This window comes from Staurois parvus, unplaced genomic scaffold (genome assembly GCF_062004578.1).
Source record: "Staurois parvus isolate SC_StPar_1 unplaced genomic scaffold, SC_StPar_1.0 ptg000154l, whole genome shotgun sequence".
NCBI classification, from domain to species: domain Eukaryota; kingdom Metazoa; phylum Chordata; class Amphibia; order Anura; family Ranidae; genus Staurois; species Staurois parvus.
The window spans coordinates 16,981,643-17,003,298 of NW_028317950.1; the positions used below are offsets into that span (position 1 = coordinate 16,981,643).

General features: G+C 43.0%; 1 protein-coding gene across 2 annotated transcripts in view; it reads right to left on the bottom strand.

Moving 5' to 3' along the window:
* Positions 1–20,484, bottom strand: part of CCDC180 (coiled-coil domain containing 180) — a 115,039-nt gene extending 94,555 nt beyond the window's left edge. For both annotated transcript variants that reach the window (XM_089675121.1, XM_089675118.1), the window contains exons 1-3: positions 19,932–20,484; positions 15,947–16,056; positions 4,102–4,289 (exon numbers count right to left, since the gene is read on the bottom strand). In XM_089675121.1, coding sequence (XP_089531247.1) covers positions 4,102–4,289; positions 15,947–16,015 — 257 coding nt within the window. In that variant the 5' untranslated portion in view covers positions 16,016–16,056; positions 19,932–20,484. The remainder of the gene's footprint in view (positions 1–4,101; positions 4,290–15,946; positions 16,057–19,931) is intronic.
* Positions 20,485–21,656: the final 1,172 nt, after the last annotated feature.

The following is a 21,656-nucleotide window of genomic DNA, read 5'->3' on the forward strand; positions in this document are numbered from 1 at the left end:
TAAGGAAGCTTTTTTTTCCCAGACAGATCTTTCGCTCCAGCTATCTTTATGTCATTTAAAAATATTTGTTTGATTTGTTGCTAATTGATTAATTGATTCCAGCCCTTTGGATTATTATAATTTAAGTATACTTCTGGTCTTCTTACTTACATGTGTCTGATCTGAAGAAGGGCGCTATCTGAACAGCCCGAAACTGTTTGTTGAACACTGTATTGGCTATTTTTAAATTCTTTGTATTTATATACTGTATATATATATATATATATACACACATACACACACACACACACACACATACAGTGAGGAACAGGAAGTATTTGAACACCCTGCGATTTTAGAAATCATGGAGGGGTCTGAAATTCACATTGTAGGTGCATTCCCACTCTGAGAGACAGAATTTTTTTAAAAAATTCAGGAAATCACATTGTATGATTTTTAAAGAATTTACTTATCTTGCACTGCTGAACATAAGTATTTGAACACCTAAGAAACAGCAAGAATTCTGGCTCTCAAAGACCTGTTACTGTGCCTTTAAAAACTCCACCTCTACTCCACTCATTAATCTAACTTAGTAGCACCTGTCTGAGCTCTTTAAAGACACCTGTCCACTCCACAGTCAGTCAGATGCCAACTACTACCATGGGCAAGACCAAAGAGCTGTCAAAAGACACCAGAGACAAAACTGTGAAAATAGATCAACTGTTGGAGCAATTGTTAGAAAATGGAAGAGGCTAAAGACGACTGTCAGTCTCCCTCGGACTGGGGCTCAATGCAAGATCTCACCTCGTGGGGTATCACTGATGATAAGAAAGGTGAGGAATCAGCCCAGAACTACAAGGGAGGAGCTGGTCAATGACATGAAGAGAGCTGGGACCACAGTTTCAAAGGTCACTGTCAGTAGAACACTACGCCGTCATGGTTTCAAATCATGCATTGCACGGAAGGTTCCTCTTCTCAAGTCATCACATGTCCAGGCCTGTCTGAAGTTTGCCAATGACCATCTGGATGATCCAGGGGAGGCATGGGAGAAAGTCATGTGGTCAGATGAGACCAAAGTAGAACTTTTTGGTCTAAACTTCAATCGTCGTGTTTGGAGGAAAAAGAAGGATGAGTTGCATCCCAAGAACACCAACCCTACTGTGAAGCATGGGGGTGGTAACATCATGCTTTGGGGGTGCTTTTCTGCGAAGGGGACAGGATGACTGCACTGTATTAAGGAGAGGATGAATGGGGCCATTTATTGTGAGATTTTGAGCAACAACCTTCTTCCCTCAGTCAGAGCATTGAAGATGGGTCGTGGCTGGGTCTTCCAACATGACAACGACCCAAAGCACACAGCCAGGATAACCAAGGAGTGGCTCCGTAAGAAGCATATCAAGGTTCTGGAGTGTCCTAGCCAGTCTCCACGACCTAAATCCAATAGAACATCTTTGGAGGGAGCTGAAACTCCGTGTTGCTCAGCGACAGCCCCGAAACCTGACAGATCTAGAGGAGATCTGTGTGGAGGAGCTGGCCAAAATCCCTGTTGCAGGGTGTGCAAACCTGGTCAAGAACTACAGGAAATGTTTGACCTCTGTAATTGCAAACAAAGGCTTCTGTACCAAATATTAACACTGATTTTCTCAGGTGTTCAAATACTTATTGTATGTTCAGCAGTGCAAGACAAATAAATTCTTTAAAAATCATACAATGTGATTTCCTGAATTTTTTTTTACATTCTGTCTCTCAGAGTGGGAATGCACCTACAATGTGAATTTCAGACCCCTCTATGATTTCTAAGTGGGAGAACTTGCAAAATCGCAGTGTGTTCAAATACTTCTGTTCCTCACTGTATATCATATAGTACATACAAATACTGTAAAATAACTAAGACCATAGCGACCTTCCGTTAATCATTGTAAAATGGGCAAGCTCTGTCCTTCAGATTACAACTCTCTGCATGTAGAAAGAAAATAAGAAGTGCACACTATCCAACTACCAGCCAGCGGCACCCAGACCTTGCAACTGACTGCTTAGGCAGTACCCTGAAGACTACCCAGAGGATGTATGGTACAGCTGCAAGATCAACACTTATATTCTTCTCAGCAACAATGAGGTCTACCTGTATAGTTACATGACAGTGGAAGAGAGCTTCACCTATAGAAAGCCAAATGGTGAGCTTGTATCCACAAAGAAGATCTTCCACATCTCACCTCTGTTATCACATGGCAGTTGTTGATGAAAAAAATCTCGTTACTTCCAGTCCCACACATCCAGTAATTGGAACGTACGCCAACTCCAGGACAGAAGCAGTGGCGTTTCACTTGGCAAATATTACAGGAGGTATTTACTGTGCCAATGAGGCACTTTTAAATGTGAACACAGTTTTAACTTGTCTGTTAGCAATGTTTTAATAAACATACTGCACTACATTACCCTTTTCTTTGGTTTCCATGGTGGAGTGGAGGATTCTCATTAAGTTACAGATCTCCTAACTTGGTGCAAGCGGCAGAGTATCATAAAGCAAACAAGCACATGACAACCGTTTTTTTTTACTAAAGAGGTAATCTTGGTCAGCTGATTTACTCTCAAGAGCATAGTTTTGGTGGCATAGTGTTCATGGCAGCTGCCTTACTGGGAAGGGAAACTCCATCACACCATTTCCTGGCTTAAATGAGATCCCCTACCACGTTACCCAATCAGGAAGCTGCAGACAATGCTGCCTTAAACTGCTTTTCAGAGAGCCTTTGTAGAAAGGAAAGATCCACACTACAAAGAGGAGCTTACAAAGACTTTGAATAAAGTTCTTCAGGAGACACACCAAGCTGGTGAAATTCCTTATCAAAATTAAAGTTGAAGTTTTGCCCAGATCCTACATTTGATTCCCATGAATATAAAATGAATATACAAATTTCCCCAAGGTAGGCTGCGTATACACAAATGACCAATCCAGCTGAGGAAAAAGGAGAAAGGTGATATAGGGACTGCAAACTAATAAGGCTGGTGAACTAGTGGGAGGAGCAATCAGTAGTAAAAAACAGACTGCTGTTGGATAATTAGATAGACGCGATGGTGGGGATGATTTTTGCCACGCCATGAATATTTGCAATGCCTGGCAATTTGGAGGAATTATGCAAATGCCAAAATGCATTGTTGGGTGGATGTTATGTCGAGAGGAGAAGGAAATCCAAGGCAGGCAGTATTTGTATATTTGCATGCTGCCCTAGGTAACGCCCACATGATGCTCTGTGACTGAAAGAACTGAAGTCAAGTTAAAGTAGAACTATATGCAAAACTTTTTTTTTCAATTTTGTATAGAGTAAGGGAGGATTATAACCCCTGTCAGTTTATTTTTTTGCCATCTGTGCCCCATTGGGGAGTTTTACCTTCACTTCTTGTCCCATAGCCAAAACAGGAAGTGAGAAAATTACTGCAAATTAAGGGAATTCCTTGGGGACCCCATTGGAAGATTTCCCCTCTAATACTTTCCTGAGGACACCTCCAAATTGGGGATTTACTTTACTTTCACTTTTGATGATAACAGTAAAAAGAACAAATAGAGTGGGTGAATCTCATTAATGGGGGCACTGACAGCAATAAACCTGACAGGTGTTCTAATCCCTCTTCACTTCATCAAAAACTAAAATAAAACAGGTTTGCCTTTAATGAAAACAGAAGGCCAGGGACAGGAAGGCTAGGGAGTAAAGGGCTAGATGATGCTGGATGTCCTTTATCCACGATATGAGGCTCTCTCTCAGACTTGCTGCAACCTCTAGGGCACACTATGAGAATCTGCAACTATCCATATTTGGGCACACGTGACACTGCACTGCCACAATGCAGTATGTCTGAGCAGACATTCACCATATGAGTGATGTCACATGAGAAAGTATGCCTACCCTATGCAAGTACCAACTCTCAGAAAGTCAGTATTTGCATTTTGGGGGCTGCAACACTTGCCCAGTGATGACCTGTGAAAAGTACAGGCAATGAGTAATACATTTCCTTACCTAACAGCATCTTTGTAACCTGCACCTGAAGAGGCCCATTCAACACACAGGAGTCTGGTTTGATCTGTAAAAAAAGAATGGCGTAACGGAAAATTGCCACCCGTCCTCTCACCTGTACACAGCTGGGTTTTCAGTGTAGGAATCGTATGGCATACTGTCCACCCATTGACGCTGGCGATGGGACAGCAATCCAGCTGAAAGTGTCTCTTCTCGCACCAGAGGAATCTTTGCACTGTCCAAGCTAACTCCATGCTGTGCCAGCCGAGCCCGTGCCTCACCAAGAGACCGTACCAGCTGGACCTTAAGCAGGATGGGAGAACAAATAAGGAAAGGTTTATACTGAATTGCAAATAAGAAATGTTTAGTAATAATAGATCTGAAAAGTATTTTTAGACAAACATATTATTATTATACAGGATTTATATAGTGCCAACAGTTTGCGCAGCATTGTGCAACATGAGGGCAGACAGTACAGTTACAATACAATTGAATACAGGAGGAATCAGAGGGTCCTGCTCATTAGAACTTACAAACTAAAAGGGAGGTTCAAATGATACAAAAGGTAATAACTGTGGAAGATGAGCTGATGGAGAAATTGGAAATACAGTTAGGTGGAGGTGGGATAAGCTTCTGAGGAGAAGGGTTTTCAGGGATCACCTAAAAGTAGACAGAGTAGGACACAGCCAGACGTTTTGGGGTAGGGAGTTTCATAGGATGGGAGAGGCTTGGGAAAAGTCCTGGAAGTGAGCATTGGAGGTGACAAGTGAGCTAGAGAGCAGGAGGTCTTGGGAGGAATGAGGAGAATGTTTTGGTTGGTATTTTGAGACCAGGTTAGTGATGTAGCTGGGGGTCCAGTTGTGGATGGTTTTGTAAGTTATTGTTAGTATATTGAATTTAATTAGTTGAGTGAGTGGGATCCAATGAGGGATTGGCAGAGAGGGGTGGCAGACACTGAGCGGTTGGTAAGGTGGACAAGTCTGGCAGCAGCATTTATGATGGACTAAAGAGGGGATAGCCCATGTAAAAAGTAAGCCAATGAGGGAGTTGCAGTAGTCAAGGTGAGAGATGACCGGGGACTGAATTAGAAGCTTTGTTGTGTCATTGGTTAGGAAGGGGCGTATTTTGGAGATGTTGCGGAGGTTGAGGCAGCAAGCTTGGGTCAGTGATTAGATGTTGGACCGAAAAAAAAAAAATACATAGAAGTGCAGCGCTTAAAAAGTTACAAATAATCATAAGAAACCAGTGAAAAATATGTAAAAAAATAGTCCATCCACGCGCAAGCACCAACGGCCGGCGGCCATTTTGGAAATTGGAAAATTTGGATTTTTTTTTTGCCAATCAATGCCTAATGATGTTTGCTTACATGTGAGTGCAACCATACTTTAAAGAAATGTTGTGATTATGGTTTTACACTATGTGGAGCCTTCTTTCTTTGTATGTTTTCCACTACAAGTCCAAGCCTTATCCTGAATGGTTTAGCTACCCTAATTAAGGTCCATTGTTTGGAAGATCCTTATCTGCTGTTTTGGTGATCTGGAGGAGGATTCGAGTGACCCGCTTTCTGGATTGTTTAACAAAGCATGATTGACCACTCTTAACAGGGGTCATGCCTTTCTGGTAAGTCTTCTGTAGTAGTGGTTGATGACATGACAATTGTCCTTGGTTTTCTTTTGTTTCATCACAGCCTATGGGACTTTTCTTTTCTTTTATTTTTGGGTGGACTTTTTTTTTTTACATATTTTTCACTGTTTTCTTATGATTATTTTTAACTTTTAAGCGCTTCACTTCTATGTATTTATTTTTTATTGCCTAGTATCAGGGTTTTTCAGCTGCTATATGTTTTACACCTCATTTTTAATTATTGATCTATTGTGGTTCTTATTAGCGCAGGTTTATATATATATTTTTTTTAAAAAATAGCTCAAAGTCCAGGATAACACTTAGCACTTTGGCATGAGGGAATGGATTGATGGTTGTGCCACTGATCTTGACGGAGCAGTCAGGAGAAAGGCACGTGTGGGAAGAAATATTATGAGCTCAGTTGGATAGATTGAGTTTGGGGAAGTGGTGTGACACCCAGACTGATATGTCAGTCAGTAAGTTAGTGATGCGTAAGGAGACTGATGTTGTGATCTCATATCATGTCATGTCATCTGTCACAAAGTGATCAGCAGCACCAGAGATTTATGCAGCTAAATGCTACGCAAATCATGACTTTTATTGTGAAAGTCCAGTTTGCCCTCCTCCCACCTCCTCAATAAGGTCTTGTTCACACTTGTGCAGAGACCTACATTTGTCTGTGCTAGAAAAATGCATGCATTTTTCCCACAACAGACCAGAGCTCACATGAAGGCTCCATGTACTATTTGTTTCTACACATCGCAGCAGAGTGGTGCATAGAAATGAATGAAATATTATTCTGACATTTCAATAAAGTTAGAAGAAAAATGTAGAATGAAGCTCAGCTCTCAAGCATAATGAACTTGATTGACTTGTGTTTTTTCAACCTAACTATGTATGAAGTACCTACTGAGATCCATGAGTGATATATATTGTGACAGGCTGTCTTTCTGTAATGATGTACACAATGACTTGGTTAAGGCATCATTTGGCCTGCAGGAGTCCCTGGCCAGGCGTTAGACTAATTGTCGGGTGGTTGTTGCCTGCAAAAGGCACAAGTGACCAAACTGATGTCTGATGAAGACAGTTTGGGTTACTGTTGTGCACATGGTGACTGTGCTGCCACGCAGCTTTACGGTTTAGCAGTTGTTATTTACATGTTATATTATAATGTTATTTGGTATCATCCACACACCCCTGCTGTTTCTGACTAGTTGGTTGCTTCCACCTTCATTTCCTGTTGTAACACCATTTTTGTTTAGTGGTTATCAAGATACTGTAGAGTGAGGAGGCTATGTACATCACTGGAAATTTACCTATGAAAACACCTTTATGTTCATACCTTTGTTACCTTGAAGCATAAAGAAGCATTGGAAAATACCTCTGAAGTTGTTATTCATTGAGTAAACTATCTGTTAAGGCGATCATTCAACTTGCTGCACACATTCTGACAGACTGGGTCTAAACGAATCTCGACACAAGTACAACCGATGCCAAGACAGAACAGAGACAGCAGTGCTGCAAGGGAGCGGTGTATGTGAATAAGTCACTAGAAGAGCTTCTGTTCTGGTGTCAAGGAAAGGCGATTTGATGAGGCTGTTGCCCGAGAAAAACAGTGGGTGTCTGCTTTGAAAATGAAACGTCGGACAGTGTAGACCAAAGGTTTCCAGAAGACTGAACAGTTTTTTGCTGATCAATTCCCCTTGATGAAGTCAAGTGACCCAGTGATGTAACGCGTAGGGGAGGGGAGCTGAAGTCACGACGCTTAAAGAAACATACAGCAAGTATTCCGCAATATTGGAAAACCTTACTGTGGATTAAAATTTTAACTTTTCATGCGGTTTTAACTTGTAATACATGTGAGTGCACTACTTTATTTGATTAAATTAACTTTTAAAGAAGCGCTATATCTTTTATTACATTTCATGGCCAATACACCTATAGAGAAAAATCCCTAAGGAAGCAAGGAGACCCCCTAGTGGAAAGAGGGACACTCCCGTCTATCCATTCGGCTCCAGGAAAATCCATAAGAAAGCAAGTGGACCCCCTACTGGGAAAAGGGAACACTCTGTCCATCCATCCATCCCAGGGAAAGAGAGTTAATCCTATCCATTTACCACTAAGTCCAAATAAAGGGACACAAGCTTTTTATGACCTCACTTAATGGTTTGGTCATATACATGAGGTGAGAGCACAACAGGTGAAGGTGCACAATATATTTTTTAAGTTTGGTGAACTGCACGGTTATTATTTCACATCACAGTAATAGAAGAAGTGTCAAAGGCATGGATTCATTAAGGACAATATTGTAATAGCAATATAATTGCAGTGATATTGTTACATATGCTTTTGACATGGGACTTTTATTTATTTATTTAACACTTATTCACTCATAATCTTTGCAATAGTCAGTGGAGCGCGACATTATTTCTGATTTTAAGTTTGTTGCTGGATTGTTGTGATGCTGAACCTGCTGCAAACAACTTTTCTCTGAGGACTAAAAATGGGTGAAAAAGTCGTGAACACAAGTTGGTATGTTTTACTGAGTGCTTGAAAGCTCTACCCTTGATGCAAAACCCCAAAATTGGTGCTCGGAACAGGGCAAAAGTGAAATCTGCAGATCCTAGCTGAAAAGTGCGTTTGTATGATGAACTTTTGCTCTATGCTTAAAGGAGCCATTGACAAAGCAAAGTGTGTGTGGCAGGTGTGGTACAGTATATCTGCAAGGATTAAAGTGAAAAAAGTGACAGTTTTCTTTTATTTTTTTGTTGGATCTGTACAACTGCTATGGACTTTGTAAGCGGTTTGCATGCAAAATGGTGTGTTTAAAATAGGACATTGCTGAAATGAGAAAGTGAATTCTCTGGCTGGAGGGGTTTTCACCACCTGGGCAAACCCCACATGTGCTGATACAGAATCCACCAGTTTAGTAGTCTGCCATGGACCAGTTTAATGACGTCTGATAGCAGGGAGTGGGGGTGAAAAGGATCAAATTGTGCCTGCTGCTGTATGGCTCAAAACAGAAAAGAGGCGCCCACAGAGTTTTTGCAACTCCAGCGTTCTCAAATAAAAAAGGCGACTCCTACAGCCATGGTAGGTAAAAATTTTTTAAAGAGAAAATATCTGGGAGTGCTAAAACAGTTATTGGAGAGTGAAACGGTCAGTGAAACTCTCTGCCATAATATAGGAGTGACTCCAGTTGGGGGATCCACTGTGTATCTGCAGAGAAACTATTATCTATGCACTGCCTTGTACAGTGAGGAGGCAAGGGTTAAATGTGAAGCTACACTTTTTGCTATTCTGCACTGCACTGTTTTAACTGGTTATTGCTTGGTCATGCAACACTTTACCCAAATGCAATTTATATAATTTTTTTTCACACAAATAGAGTTTTCTTTTGGTGGTATTTGATCACCACTGGGTTTTTATTTTGTATTATATAAAGGGAAAAAACCTGCCAATTAAAAAAAAACAAAAAAAAACCCAACATTTTCTACTTTTTGCTAAAAAACATATCCCCCCCCCCAAAAAAAAACACATTTCCTTATAAATTAGGCCATAATGTAGCAACATGCCTTTGGTGAAAAAAACAATATATCCCAATAAGTGTATATCAATTGATTTGTTCAAAAGTTATAGCGTCTACAAACTATGGTATATATACTGGAATTTACGCAGCTTTGACAATATACTAGTAATGGCACTGATCAGCAAGTTAGGCTTGGTTCACATATATGCATTTTGCATTTGATGCTTTCTCCAGTCCTTTTTGCAGTTTGTTTTGCGTTTTTCTACATGCGTTTTTGATGCATTTTGAACACAATTTTACCGCATTTTGAGTTTTGTTCAGCTTTTTTTTTGTTAAAGTAGAATTTTTTTGTTGCTGGGCGGAATAAAAATTCAAAACACGGGAAAAACGCAATACCATGCATTTCAGCAGCTTCTCCATTGGACTCTATTGTAGCAAAAATGCTGCTTTTTGCTTTTAAAAAAGTCTCTGGCCCTTTCCAAAAATGCAGCAGCTCAAAAAAGCAAAGATGTGAACATGTTTCATAGGAACCATGTTAAATGGACTGTAGTGTGTTTCTGAAAAAAGCACTAAAAAAACACATTGGTGTGAACGGAGCCTTATAGTGGGACTGTGATAGTGTGGAGGGCAGTCTGGCACTAGATGACGCTGGCTGGGAAGTACACTAACAATGACATCAATAGTGACACTAATACAGTGATCAGTGCTAATACTGTACACTTTCACTGTACTAATGACACTGGATGAGAAGGGGGTTAACATTAAGGGGCAATCAAAGGGTTAACTGTGTAATATGTGAGGCTTTGACTAAGAGATTTGACTGTTTTTTTTCCCTGTTTTGCAAGGAAAAGAAACAGCCAAATTGCTGCTCTGTGTACAGAGCCTTGTGTTGTTTGTAAACACAGGGCTCTGAGCTGTGATTGAACACAGCCAAACATCAGGTCCCAGCCATAAATCATTGACTGCTGACAAAATCCTTCAATTTCCACTAGCGCGCGGAACAGCAGGGGGAGCATGCAAGCGTACCCCAAACCCGGAAGCAGGCTCACAACTTTTATTTATGTCACTGATCCGGCAGCTGCTGCCTGGTCACAGTACATTTACCTAGTGCTCCTTTCCCCCTCCCTCCTCGCAGTCTTCTGGAACACACCATTGGTCACGACCAATCACAGTGCAAAGCGCGGCTCGTGCATTCACAGTAAGCACCCGGCTGTGAAGCTGCAAGCTGTCACAGACGGGTGCCCATGGCTAAGATGCCGGCACCGAGGACTGAAGGCGGTACACGGTGCCCCCTCAAGTGAGCACACCGCTGGATCTGGGGATAGGCAAGTGTCTGTTTATTAAAAGTCAGCAGCTAAAGTTTTTGTAGCTGCTAACCTTTAATTGTTACAAAAATGACTAGAGCTGCGCTTTAAAATAACAAGGTGATACATACTGTATATTGTTTTAGTTTTCAAGGCTTTCTTTTCATGACATTTTCTTGCAACAATTTGATTTTTTTACAACCCTTATACAATAAAACATAAAACCAAACATAACACACTTTTCCTTTTTTTTCACTAGTGTTAATTTAAAAATAAATAGTGTTACTGCAGGTAAAAAGTGTACATTTTATTCTGTAATTTGTCCTCTTTAAAATTACACCAAAATTATGATTCTGTTACAAAGCAGTAATTTACAAATGAAATGAAGTGTTTTTTTCCCATTTTGTGTAAATGTTAAATGTGTAAAAATATTATTGAAAAAAAAAAAACAGACAAAAAAAGTTTAAATATTAATGGTAAATAAAATAAAAACAAACAAAAAAAATCAGAAATAAAATATTAATTGAAAGGAGAAGGGGAATAAAGCATTAAAAAGGGCTGATTAGAATATTAAGGGGTTACACAGAGGAACAATTTACAAAAAAAACACCAAACTTTTTTTTTTTTTTTACTTGTTGGGTTGACTTAACTGATATTATCTGCAGATGAATGAACAGAGTAGTTACAAATATAACATTATGCTACTTCGTATCTTTTCCAATCTTCGAAGTGTTTTGACAAAACACTGTCAGACTTTTTTTTTTCTTTTACAGTTTTAGCTGATGAAAGCTGCCATGTGCACAGAGCAGCCCTGGCTTTGATAAATCAGAGCCAAGAATTGCTGGGGAGTGGGAGGGGGGTCCCTGTAGCAGGACAGACAGACTGGATGTGCTACACATATCCTGTGTACAATGATGATGTCTCTTTGGGTGTGTGTAGCACGCTCAAAGTCTGAAACTAGTTAAAGGCCAAATTCATTTTTAGTTTAAGGCCCCTTTTACATGCATCATGCAAGACTTTTGGTGCACTTTCTGAAACTGCACCAAAAACACACAATCTATTGGAATTCTATGGGAAAGTGCAAGTAACCTGCATGAAAACCACGGGTACACTGCGCTGCGGGGAAACTGCAGTGCAGCAGTGTGAAAGGGGCCTAAACTGGGTAAATACAGTCATGTCCAAAAACATTGGCACCCCTGCATTTCTGTCAGATAATGCACCACTTTGTTCAGGAAATTGTTGCAATTACAAATGTTTAGATATTCTCATGTTTATATCTTTTATATGTATTAGTATGACACAAAAAAAGTGGAGAAACAAAAAGCCAAATCTGACACATTCAACGCAAAACTCCAAAAATGGAATGGACAAAATTATTGGCACCCTCAATTTAATGTTTGGTAGCACACCCTATTGCACAAAATTACTGAAATCAATTGTTTCCTGTAACCATCAATGCATTTCTTACACTAGAATTTAGGACCACTCTTCCTTTGCCAACTGCTCCAGGTCTCTCAGATTGGAAGGGTTCCTTTTCCGAACTGCTGTTTTGAGTTTTCTCCACAGGTGCTTTGTAGGATTGTGCTGTGGACCATGGGCGTAGCATCAGGGGTCTCAGGGGTCACAATTGTGACACTGCTCATGCTCCAGGGGGGCCATGCTGTCTCCCGGGCACAGCGGAATCCAGAGCTAAGCTTTTGGCTCCATTTTAGTAGCAGAGGAAGGACGGGGTGAGGTCAGCCCTGCTGGACGGAAAAGAGTCAGTGCTGACATCCAGGCAGGGATGGACACCAAGCTGTCACCGGGCTGAGCAAGGGAGGAGGAGGAGAGCACTGTTCAGGAAATGGTACTGCTGTCATTGGGGAGGTAAAAAGATACCTGTCATATCTGTGCAGAGAACAGACACATACCGCCCCACCCCTCCTCAACTCCTGCTGACACTCACACAAAAATTCTCACAAAAATCCAGCAACACCTCCTGAGGGCTCCAGATTTTACTGTGACAGTTTGAGCAGGATGAGGGAGGGGGAGCTGGATGGGGAATCTGTCATTGTCAGCATGGGGGGGACGGGACGATGTGACATTACCATCGTGTGCGGAGGGGGGGGGGAATCAGTAATTTCCGGGGGGGGGGGGGGTCATGTGTCATTACCTAGTGGGGAAGGGGGTTATCTGTCATTATCTGGTGGGGGAGGAGGCTCATCTATCATTACCTGGTGGAGGGGAGGGGTCATCTGTCATTACTTGTTGGGAGAGGAGGGTCATCTGTCATTACCTGGTGGTAGGAGGGGGGTGTCATCCATCATTACCTGGTAGGGGGAGGATCATCTGTCATTATGTGGTGGGGGGACATGTGTCATTACCAGGAGGGGAAGTCATCTGTCTTTACAGAAAGAGGGGGTCATCTATGATTAGCTGAAGTGGGAGGCTCTTGAAGGAGGGGTCATCTGTCAATACCAAGAGGAGGCAGGGCATGTGATATCTGCAGTGGCACACTCTCTGATCATCCCCCCACCCAGCCCAGCACAGTACCCCCCTCTTGCCCCTGCTCAGCCCTGCAAGTGCACAAAAGGTGGGAGCCGGCAGGCCACACTGTGAGCTGCTGGATGAAAGTGTTGGGCTTGGAAGTGGATCTGGAAGTCAGAGGGTGTAAGGAAATATGTCTTATTAACTGGCATCCATTTTGTATAATGCCTCCATTTCTAGACGTGTGAACAGTTAATTTTGTTTTTGTAACTTCTCTCTTGTTTCCTTAGACTAGTTTCATTTCTCTAAAAGGAACTACTTATATGGTATCCCTCAATTATTTGCAGTTTCTGTTCTTCACGTAACTATATTGATAAGAATGGAATGTTTTATTGGTCATCCTGAGATTAAGCAACGCCTACTGAGTTCTGTATAATTGTTCTTGTCATGCATTAAACTTTCAGAGATTTAACTTGCACACTTCGGTGTCAGAGCTTTATTTCTCCCAGGCCTGGTGGTGAAAATAACGAGGACAAGGGGGCTACAGACATAGGTTGAATCCTTGCAGAGGGCCTGCAGAATTCCCTCTTATGTACACACCTACCGCTTTCCCCTGACAACTTAGGCAGTGTGGCCTGCCTTACCCCACCTTGCGTGCAGACGGCAGAAGGATAGAGAGAGCCTATACAGACATCATATCTTGGTAGAAAGTAGTGGGGGGCCCCAGGTCAACTTTTGCATCAGGGCCCACAAGCTTCAAGCTACACCTCTGATCTGGACTCATTGCTGGCCAGTTCAGTACTCTCCAGTGCTTTGTCTGAAACCATTTCTGGGTGCTTTGTGATGTGTGTTTTGGGTCATTGTCCTGCTGTAAGACCCATGACCTCTGACAGAGACCCAACTTTCTGACACTGGGTCCTACACTGCACCTCAGGATTCTTTGGTATTCTTCAGATTTCATAATGCCATGCACGCGGTCAAGACATCCAGTGCCTGAAGCAGCAAAGCAACCCCAAAACATCAGGGAACCTCCACCATGTTTCACTGTAGGGACTGTATTCTTTTCTTTACATGATTCATTTATTTTTCTGAAAACAGTAGAATGATGGGCTTTACCAAAAAGATGTAATTTTGTTTGTCTGTCCACAGTACATTCTCCAAAAAGGATTTAGGCTTCCTCAGGTAAGTTTTGGCAAACACCAATCTGGCTTTGTTATGTTTCTGTATCAACAGTGGGGTCCTCCTGGGTCTCCTACCATAGCATCCCTTTTCATTCAGATGGCGACATATGGTGCAAGCTGACACAGTTGTACCCTGTGCCTGAAGGTCAGCTTGAATTTGTCTGGAAGTCGATCGAGGTTCTTTATCCACTATTCAAACAATAGTTGCAATATTTGATCAGTTTTTCTCTTTCGCCCACATCCAGGGAGATTAGTTACAGTGCCATACGCTATAATTTTCTTGACAATGTTGCGCACAGTGGATACAGGAATATTAAGATCTCTGGAGACGGACTTGTAACCTTGAGATTGTCCATGCATTACTACAAATTTGTTCTCAAATCCTCAGACAATTATTTGTTGCTCTTTCTCTTTTCTATGCTCCATGTGGCACACAGAGATACACAACAGAAAGGTTGAGTCAATTTTTCACCATTTTAATTGGTTGCCGGTGTGATTTCTATAATGTCAGCACCTGTTAATTGATACAGGTGAGTTTTATTATACATTACAGGAGCATTACAAACTTGGGATGCAATTATTTCTTACAATTTTGAGAAAGTGCCAATAATTTTGTCCAGTCCATTTTTGGGGTTTTGTGTGGAATATTTGGCTTTTTGTTTCTCCACTTTTATGTGACATACCAATACAAACAAAAGAAATAAAAATGTGAATGCCTAAACATTTTTAATTGCAACAATTTTCTGGGTGAAGTGGTGCATTATTTGACAGAAATGTAGGGGTGCCAATATTTTTGGCCATGACTGTATATTCCAGGTGCATCTAATAAAATACCTTAATTTTCTTTAAAAAGCAGCTGCCTCATTAGAAAAGCCTGTCCCCTGCCAGCATGCTGGAGAGAAAGAACCTTTTCAAGGAGCCAACCAACAAAGCTCATACTGAATGCAAATAGAAAAACAAAAAGGGCGTACCGACCTAGTGCATTATCGTTTAAAATATTTATTGGAAGGACAAGGTAAGTATTATACTCACAATGAACATAAAAACACAGGCATATTACACCGAACAAGATAATAGATCCAAGCAGCATCTGAGTCCATAACGATGACAGCTCTGAGGAAGAGGTTGTGGCCTCGAAACGCGTTAGCCAGTTGGTCATCCAAGGTTCCATCGTTATGGATTCAGATGCTGCTTGGATCTATTATCTTGTTTGGTGTGATATGCCTGTGTTTGTATGTTCATTGTGAGTATACAACTTATCTTGTCCTTCCAATAAATATTTTAAACGATAATGCACTAGATCGGTGCGCCCTTTTTGCTTTTCTATTTGCATTCAGTGAAGTTGGACCACCCCGATCTGTTGAGGTCAGCAAGCAGTGCATGTTTCAAAACATCCTTACTGGTTCCACCGAGTCCATTCCCAGAGCAGGAGAAAAGTGTTTTGCTGTGTTGGATTTAGCAAAGCTCATACTCCCCACTTATTTTCAAGCTCTAGCTTTGACTCAACAGGGGGTGAGTCAAACCTCTGGGAGATTAGGGGTCTTTCTCTACAGCATGCTGGCAGAGGACAGGCTTTTCAGATCAGGCTGTGGCTGCTTTCTAAAGAAAACCAACTTGCTTTTATACACCTGGAATGTATTTAGCTGATTGAAACTGACAGGTCAGTAGGGATTTAATGTGAACTCACTAGAGTTTCAACCTAAACAGAAATTCTTGAATAAATGAAAAACATTAATAGTAAATAAAATGTTGAATTGACAGTTATAAACTGTCTTGTCTGTCATCCCTCTATTTGTTATTTAGCATATCACATAACATTTTCTTCTAACTGAAGACTCCACAGTTCATTATACCTACCTCTGCATCGAAGATCTGTCTGTAGACCTTACCGCTAGGCACCACATGCACTTCTCCAACAAGAGCCATTTGTCCAGGAAGCACACCAGAAATTTGTTAACAAACACCAGCTGAAAAATGTATAAAATATAAATATAACTATTAATATAACTGTTAGTAAATGGTGATTTAGACTTGTGGTTGGGGAGCATTAAAAAAACACACAGCACGTTTTTGGATGCATAAAACCATGTGGTGAACCTTGCAGTTACTGAGCGGCTGGAATTTTTAAATAGGTTCAGGGACCTTTTCCCTGCATTTTTCCAAAGGTACAGGGGCGCTCTGCCAGTGGGATGGTCAGGACAGGATGATCACTGTGTAATAATGGGGAATTACAGGGAGATCCTGAGGGGTCTGGTAGTGGGATGGTCAGGACAGGATGATCACAGTGACAACTAGAAAGCAAACCTGTCACTCTTCACCTACTAAGAAGAAAGTCCAGATCCTCCCTTACACTACAACATAGATATATAGTTTTATATATTATATTGCTAACAATAATTAAAGGAACTCTGTTTAATCATAGCATCAAGTCAATTAAACTCCTGGGATATTGATCTGGTCAGTTAAGTAGCAGAGGGGGTTGTTAATCAGTTTCAGCTGCTTTGGTGTTAGTGAAATTAACAACAGGTGCACTATATGGACAATGAGATGACCCCCAAAACAGGAATGGTTCTACAGATGGAGGCCACTGACGTTTTCCCTCTACTCATCTTCTCTGACTGTTTTTCACTAGTTTTGCATTTGGCTAGGGTCAGTGTCACAACTGGTAGCATGAGGCCATACCTGGACCCTACAGAGGTTTCACAAGCAGTCCAGCTCCTCCAGGATGGCACATCAATACGTGCCATTGCTAGGTTTGCTCTGTCTCCCAACACAATCTCAAGAGTATGGAGGAGATTTCAGGAGACAGCCCATTACTCTAGGAGAGCTGGACAGGGCCGTAGAAGGTCCTTAACCCATCAGGAGGACCAGTATCTGCTTCTTCGTACAAGAAGGAACAGGATGAGCATTGCTAGAGCCCTACAAAAAGACCTCAGCAGGCCACTGGTGTGAATGTCTCTGACCAAAACAACAGAAACAGACTTCATGAGGGTGGCCTGAGGGCCCGACATCCTCTAGTGGGCCCTGTGCTCACTGCCATAGACATTGATTGGCATTTGCTATTGAACACCAGAATTGGCAGGTCCACCACTGGTGCTCTGTGCTTTTCACAGGTGAGAGCAGGTTCATCCTGAGCACATGTGACAGACGTGAAAGGGTCTGGAGAAGCCGTGAAGAACATTATGCTGACTGTAACATCGTTCAGCATGACCGTTTTGGTGGTGGGTCAGTGATGGTCTGGGGAGGCATATCCATGGAGAGATGCACAGACCTCTACCGGCTAGACAATGGAACTCTGACTGCCATTAGGTATCGGGATGCAATCCTTGGACCCATTGTCAGACGACCCTACGCTGGTGCAGTGGGTTCTGGGTTCCTCCTGGTACACGACAATGCCCAGCCTCATGTGGCGACAGTATACATGCAGTTCCTAGAGGATGAAGGAACTGATACCACTGAATGGCCCCCACGCTCACCTGACCTAAATTCAATAGAACACGTCTGGGATATCATGTTTTGGTCCATCCGACGCCACCAGGTTGCACCTCAGACTGTCCAGGAGCTCAGTGATCCCCTGGTCCAGATCTGGGAGGAAATACCCCAGGACACCATCCATCGTCTCATTAGGAGCCTGCCCCAATGTTGTTAGGTTTCCATACAAGCACGTGGGTGCTGTACAAACTACTGAGTACCATTTTCAGTTGCCGCAATGACATTTCAGCAAAATGGACTACCTGCTGCATAATTTTTTCACTTTGATTTTCAGGGTGTGTATGAAAACAGTTAGATATCAATGGGGAAAAATCTATACTGATTTGGGCTGGGTAATGTGTTAGAAACGTAAGGATGCCCCATCCTTTGATGGAAATGAAAATTATCAACCTACAGAGGACTGAATTCAAAGTGTTCCTTTATTTTTTTTGAGTAGTGTATATATACAGCTAGGTCCATATATATTTGGACACAGGCACAATTTTAGTTTTTTTTCAGGTATTTACCAAAACATATTCAAGGTATAGTTATATAATGGATATGGGCTGAAAGTGCACACTCTCAGGTTTATTAGAGGGTATGAACATCCAAATTGGAGGAAGGATTTAGGAATTACAGTTCTTAAGAGTAGCCATCCCCCCTTTTTCAAGGGACCAAAAGTAATTGGACAATTGAATCAAAAGCTGTTTCATGGCCAGGTGTGGGCTACTCCTTCATTATTTATTCATTAATTAAGCAGGTAAAATTTCTGGAGTTGACTATAAGTGTGGTATTTGCATTTGAAATCTATTGCTGTGAAGCTACATCATGCGTTCAAAGGAGATGTCCATGTAAGTGAAACAGGCCATTATAAGGCTTCAAAAATGAAACAAATCCATCAGAGAGATAGAAGCAACATTAAGAGAGGCCAAATTAACAGTCTGGTGCATTCTGAGGAAAGAAGAACGCACTGGTGAGCTCAGCAACATAAAAAGGCATGGACATCCACGGAAGACAACAGTGGTGGATGATCACAGGATCCTCTCTATGGTAAAGAAAACCCATTCACAACATCCAGACAAGTGAAGGACACTCTCCAGGAGGTGGCAGTATCATTGTCAAAGTCTACAATCAAGAGAAGACTTCATGAGAGCAAATACAAAGGATTCACCACAATGTGCAAACCATTCATAACCCTGAAGAATAGTAGAGCCAGATTAGACTTTACCAAAAAACATCTTAAAAAGCCAGACCAGTTCTGGAAAAACATTATTTGGACGGATGAAACTAAGATTAATTTGTACCAAAATGACGGGAAGAAAAAAGTGTGGAGAAGGCTTGGAACAGCTCATGATCCAAAGCACATGTCATCTGTAAAACATGGTGGAGGCAGTGTGATGGCATGGGCATGCATGGCTTCCAGTGGCACTGCGTCATTGGTGTTTATTGATGATGAGACAGAAGCAGCCGGATGAATTCTGCAGTGTTTAGGGATATACTGTCAGCCCAGATTCAGCCAAGTTGATTGGACGGCGCTTCACAGTACAGATGGATAATGAATCAAAACACACTGTGAAAGCAACCCAGGAGCTTTTGAAGGAAAAGAATTGGAATATTCTGCAATGGCTGAGTCAATCACCTGATCTCAACCCCATTGAGCATGCATTTCACTTGCTGGAGGCAAAACTAAAGGTAGAAAGACCCAAAAATAAATAACAACTGAAGACAGCTGCAGTTAGAGCCTGGCAAAGCATCAGAAAGAAGGAAACCCAGTCTTTGGTAATGTCCATGGCAGGGGCAGACTGACAACTCATGGGGCCCCCGGGCAATAGGGGATCATGGGGCCCCTGTGTCCTCGCCCACACTCAAATCTCACCCAAAAAAGCCTATGAAAGGTACCAGGGACATCTCATGGTGCCCCCTACTGACCCCGGGCCCTCAGCCCCGAGTTCCCCAATGGTCAGTCCGCCCCTGGTCCATGGGTTCCAGACTTCAGGCAGTCATTGCCAGTAAAGGATTCTCAACAAAATATTAAAAATGAACATTTTATTTAGGATTATATTCAATTGTCCAGTTACTTTTGGTCCCTTGAAGGGGGGATGGTTACTCTTAAGAGCTGTAATTCCTAAACCCTTCCTCCAATTTGGATGAACATACCCTCAAATTAAACCTGAGAGTGTGCACTTTCAGCCCACATCCATTATATAACTGTAGATTGAATATATTTTGGTAAATACCGGAAAAGAACTAAAATTGTGCCTGTATCCAAATATATATGGACCTAGCAGTATGTGTATATATAGATATATATAGATACACATACACTATTGTATCTGTTTATATGAGTGTCCTGGCTCCCGCCATGTCTCACCCGAATCCTGGCCGCACATTGTCCAGCCTGGCACGGGGCCTCTTGGGTGCTGCTGCCTCCTATGCGTCCTCTTCAGCTTCCTCCGTTTCTAGGCAACGAGACACATCTCGCGAGTTTCCCAGAATTTTATTGTAGAATAGAGCCAAATCCCGCGAGAGCAGCAGTGACCAGAGCCTGTAGGTTCCCCGTGTGAGCAGCAAGGGGGCGCCTCGCATATGCTTGTTTCTGAGGCTCCCGCTGCTGCTGAGTGTAGTGACCGTGTATTCCCTGTATAGACGTTCATGGTTATGATGGAGGGAGGTGTGCAGTGGGCATGTGTCTTCTAATCATTCCTTGTGAAAGCGCCTCAGTCCCTGTCATGGCGAGGTTCCTTGCCGCTTCCCGATTCGGAAAAGTCCTTTGGAGCGGTGCTCTGGAGGTGGAGGGCGGGGCTTGTCGGCTGCAGCGAGAGAAGCCGGACCGAGCACTGTAAAGAGATAATAGGCGCTAATGGGGCGCCAGACATGCGTCATATTTGCATAATTAAGCTATGCTCGTACCCCCAACACCTCGCTCTGCCTCCCCCACTTTTATAGTAGCTGGCTCCCCCCTCAACCTTAGAAGCCGAGCATGACACCTTGAGAATATGGGCGGAGGTTCTACTTTGCAGTGTCCCGATAGGCTATCTCTGGCTGGCAAGGCTAAAGAGGCCGGACCCAGGTGTCGGGCTACACCTGCTCTACCATTTAGTGTTCTGTGTGGTTGGAGTGGTGTGGAGTAGTGAAGGTCTCCTAATAGAAAACATAATGACCATCCCCTCCCCCCCCCCCCCCATTCTCTCACCCCCTATCTCAATCTCCCCTACTCCCTCTCCCCCCTCTCTCACTCCCTTTCTATCTCCCTCTCCCCCCTCTCTCACTCCCTTTCTATCTCACTCTCCCTCTCTCACCACATCCTCTCAACAGAAGCCCACCATAGAAGACATACTTACTAGCCCCCTCTCTCACCCCTCTCTGCCCGCATCTCACTCCCTCACCCCCTTTCTCATCCCCTCTCTCTCGCCAAACCCTCTCAACAAAAGCCCATCATAGAAGACATACTGACCACCCCCCTCTCTCATCCCCCTCTCTCTTTCACACCCCCTCTCTTCCCCCCCTCTCCCACCCACCCTCTGTCTCACTCTCTCCCCCCCCTCACTCCCCCTCTCTCACCCACCCTCTGTCTCACTCTCCCCTCTCTCCCCCCCTCTCTCACTCCCTCTCCCCCTCTCTGTCCCTCTCTTTCTCACCCCTTCTCCCTCCCCCCCTCACTCCACCCCTTCTCTCTCACTCCCTCCCCCCCACCCCCACGTCTCTCACCCCCTCTCTCACCAAACCCTCTCAACAGAAGCCCACCATAGAAGACATGTTGACCAGCCCCCTCTCACCCCCTCTGTTCCTCACCCCCTCTTTCTCATCCCCTCTCTCTTGCTTTCTCACCAAACCCTCTCAACAGAAGCCCACCATAGAAGACATACTGACCACCCCCCTCTCTCATTCCCCTCTCTCTTTCACACTCCCACCCACCCTCTGTCTCACTCTCTCCCTCCCTCACTCCCCCTCTCTCACCCATCCTCTGTCTCACTCTCCCCCCCCCCTCTGTCCCTCACTTTCTCACCCCTTCTCCCTCCCCCCCTCACTTTCTCCACCCCCTCTTTCTCTTCCCCCCCACCCCCACGTCTCTCACCCCCTCATATTGACATATTGA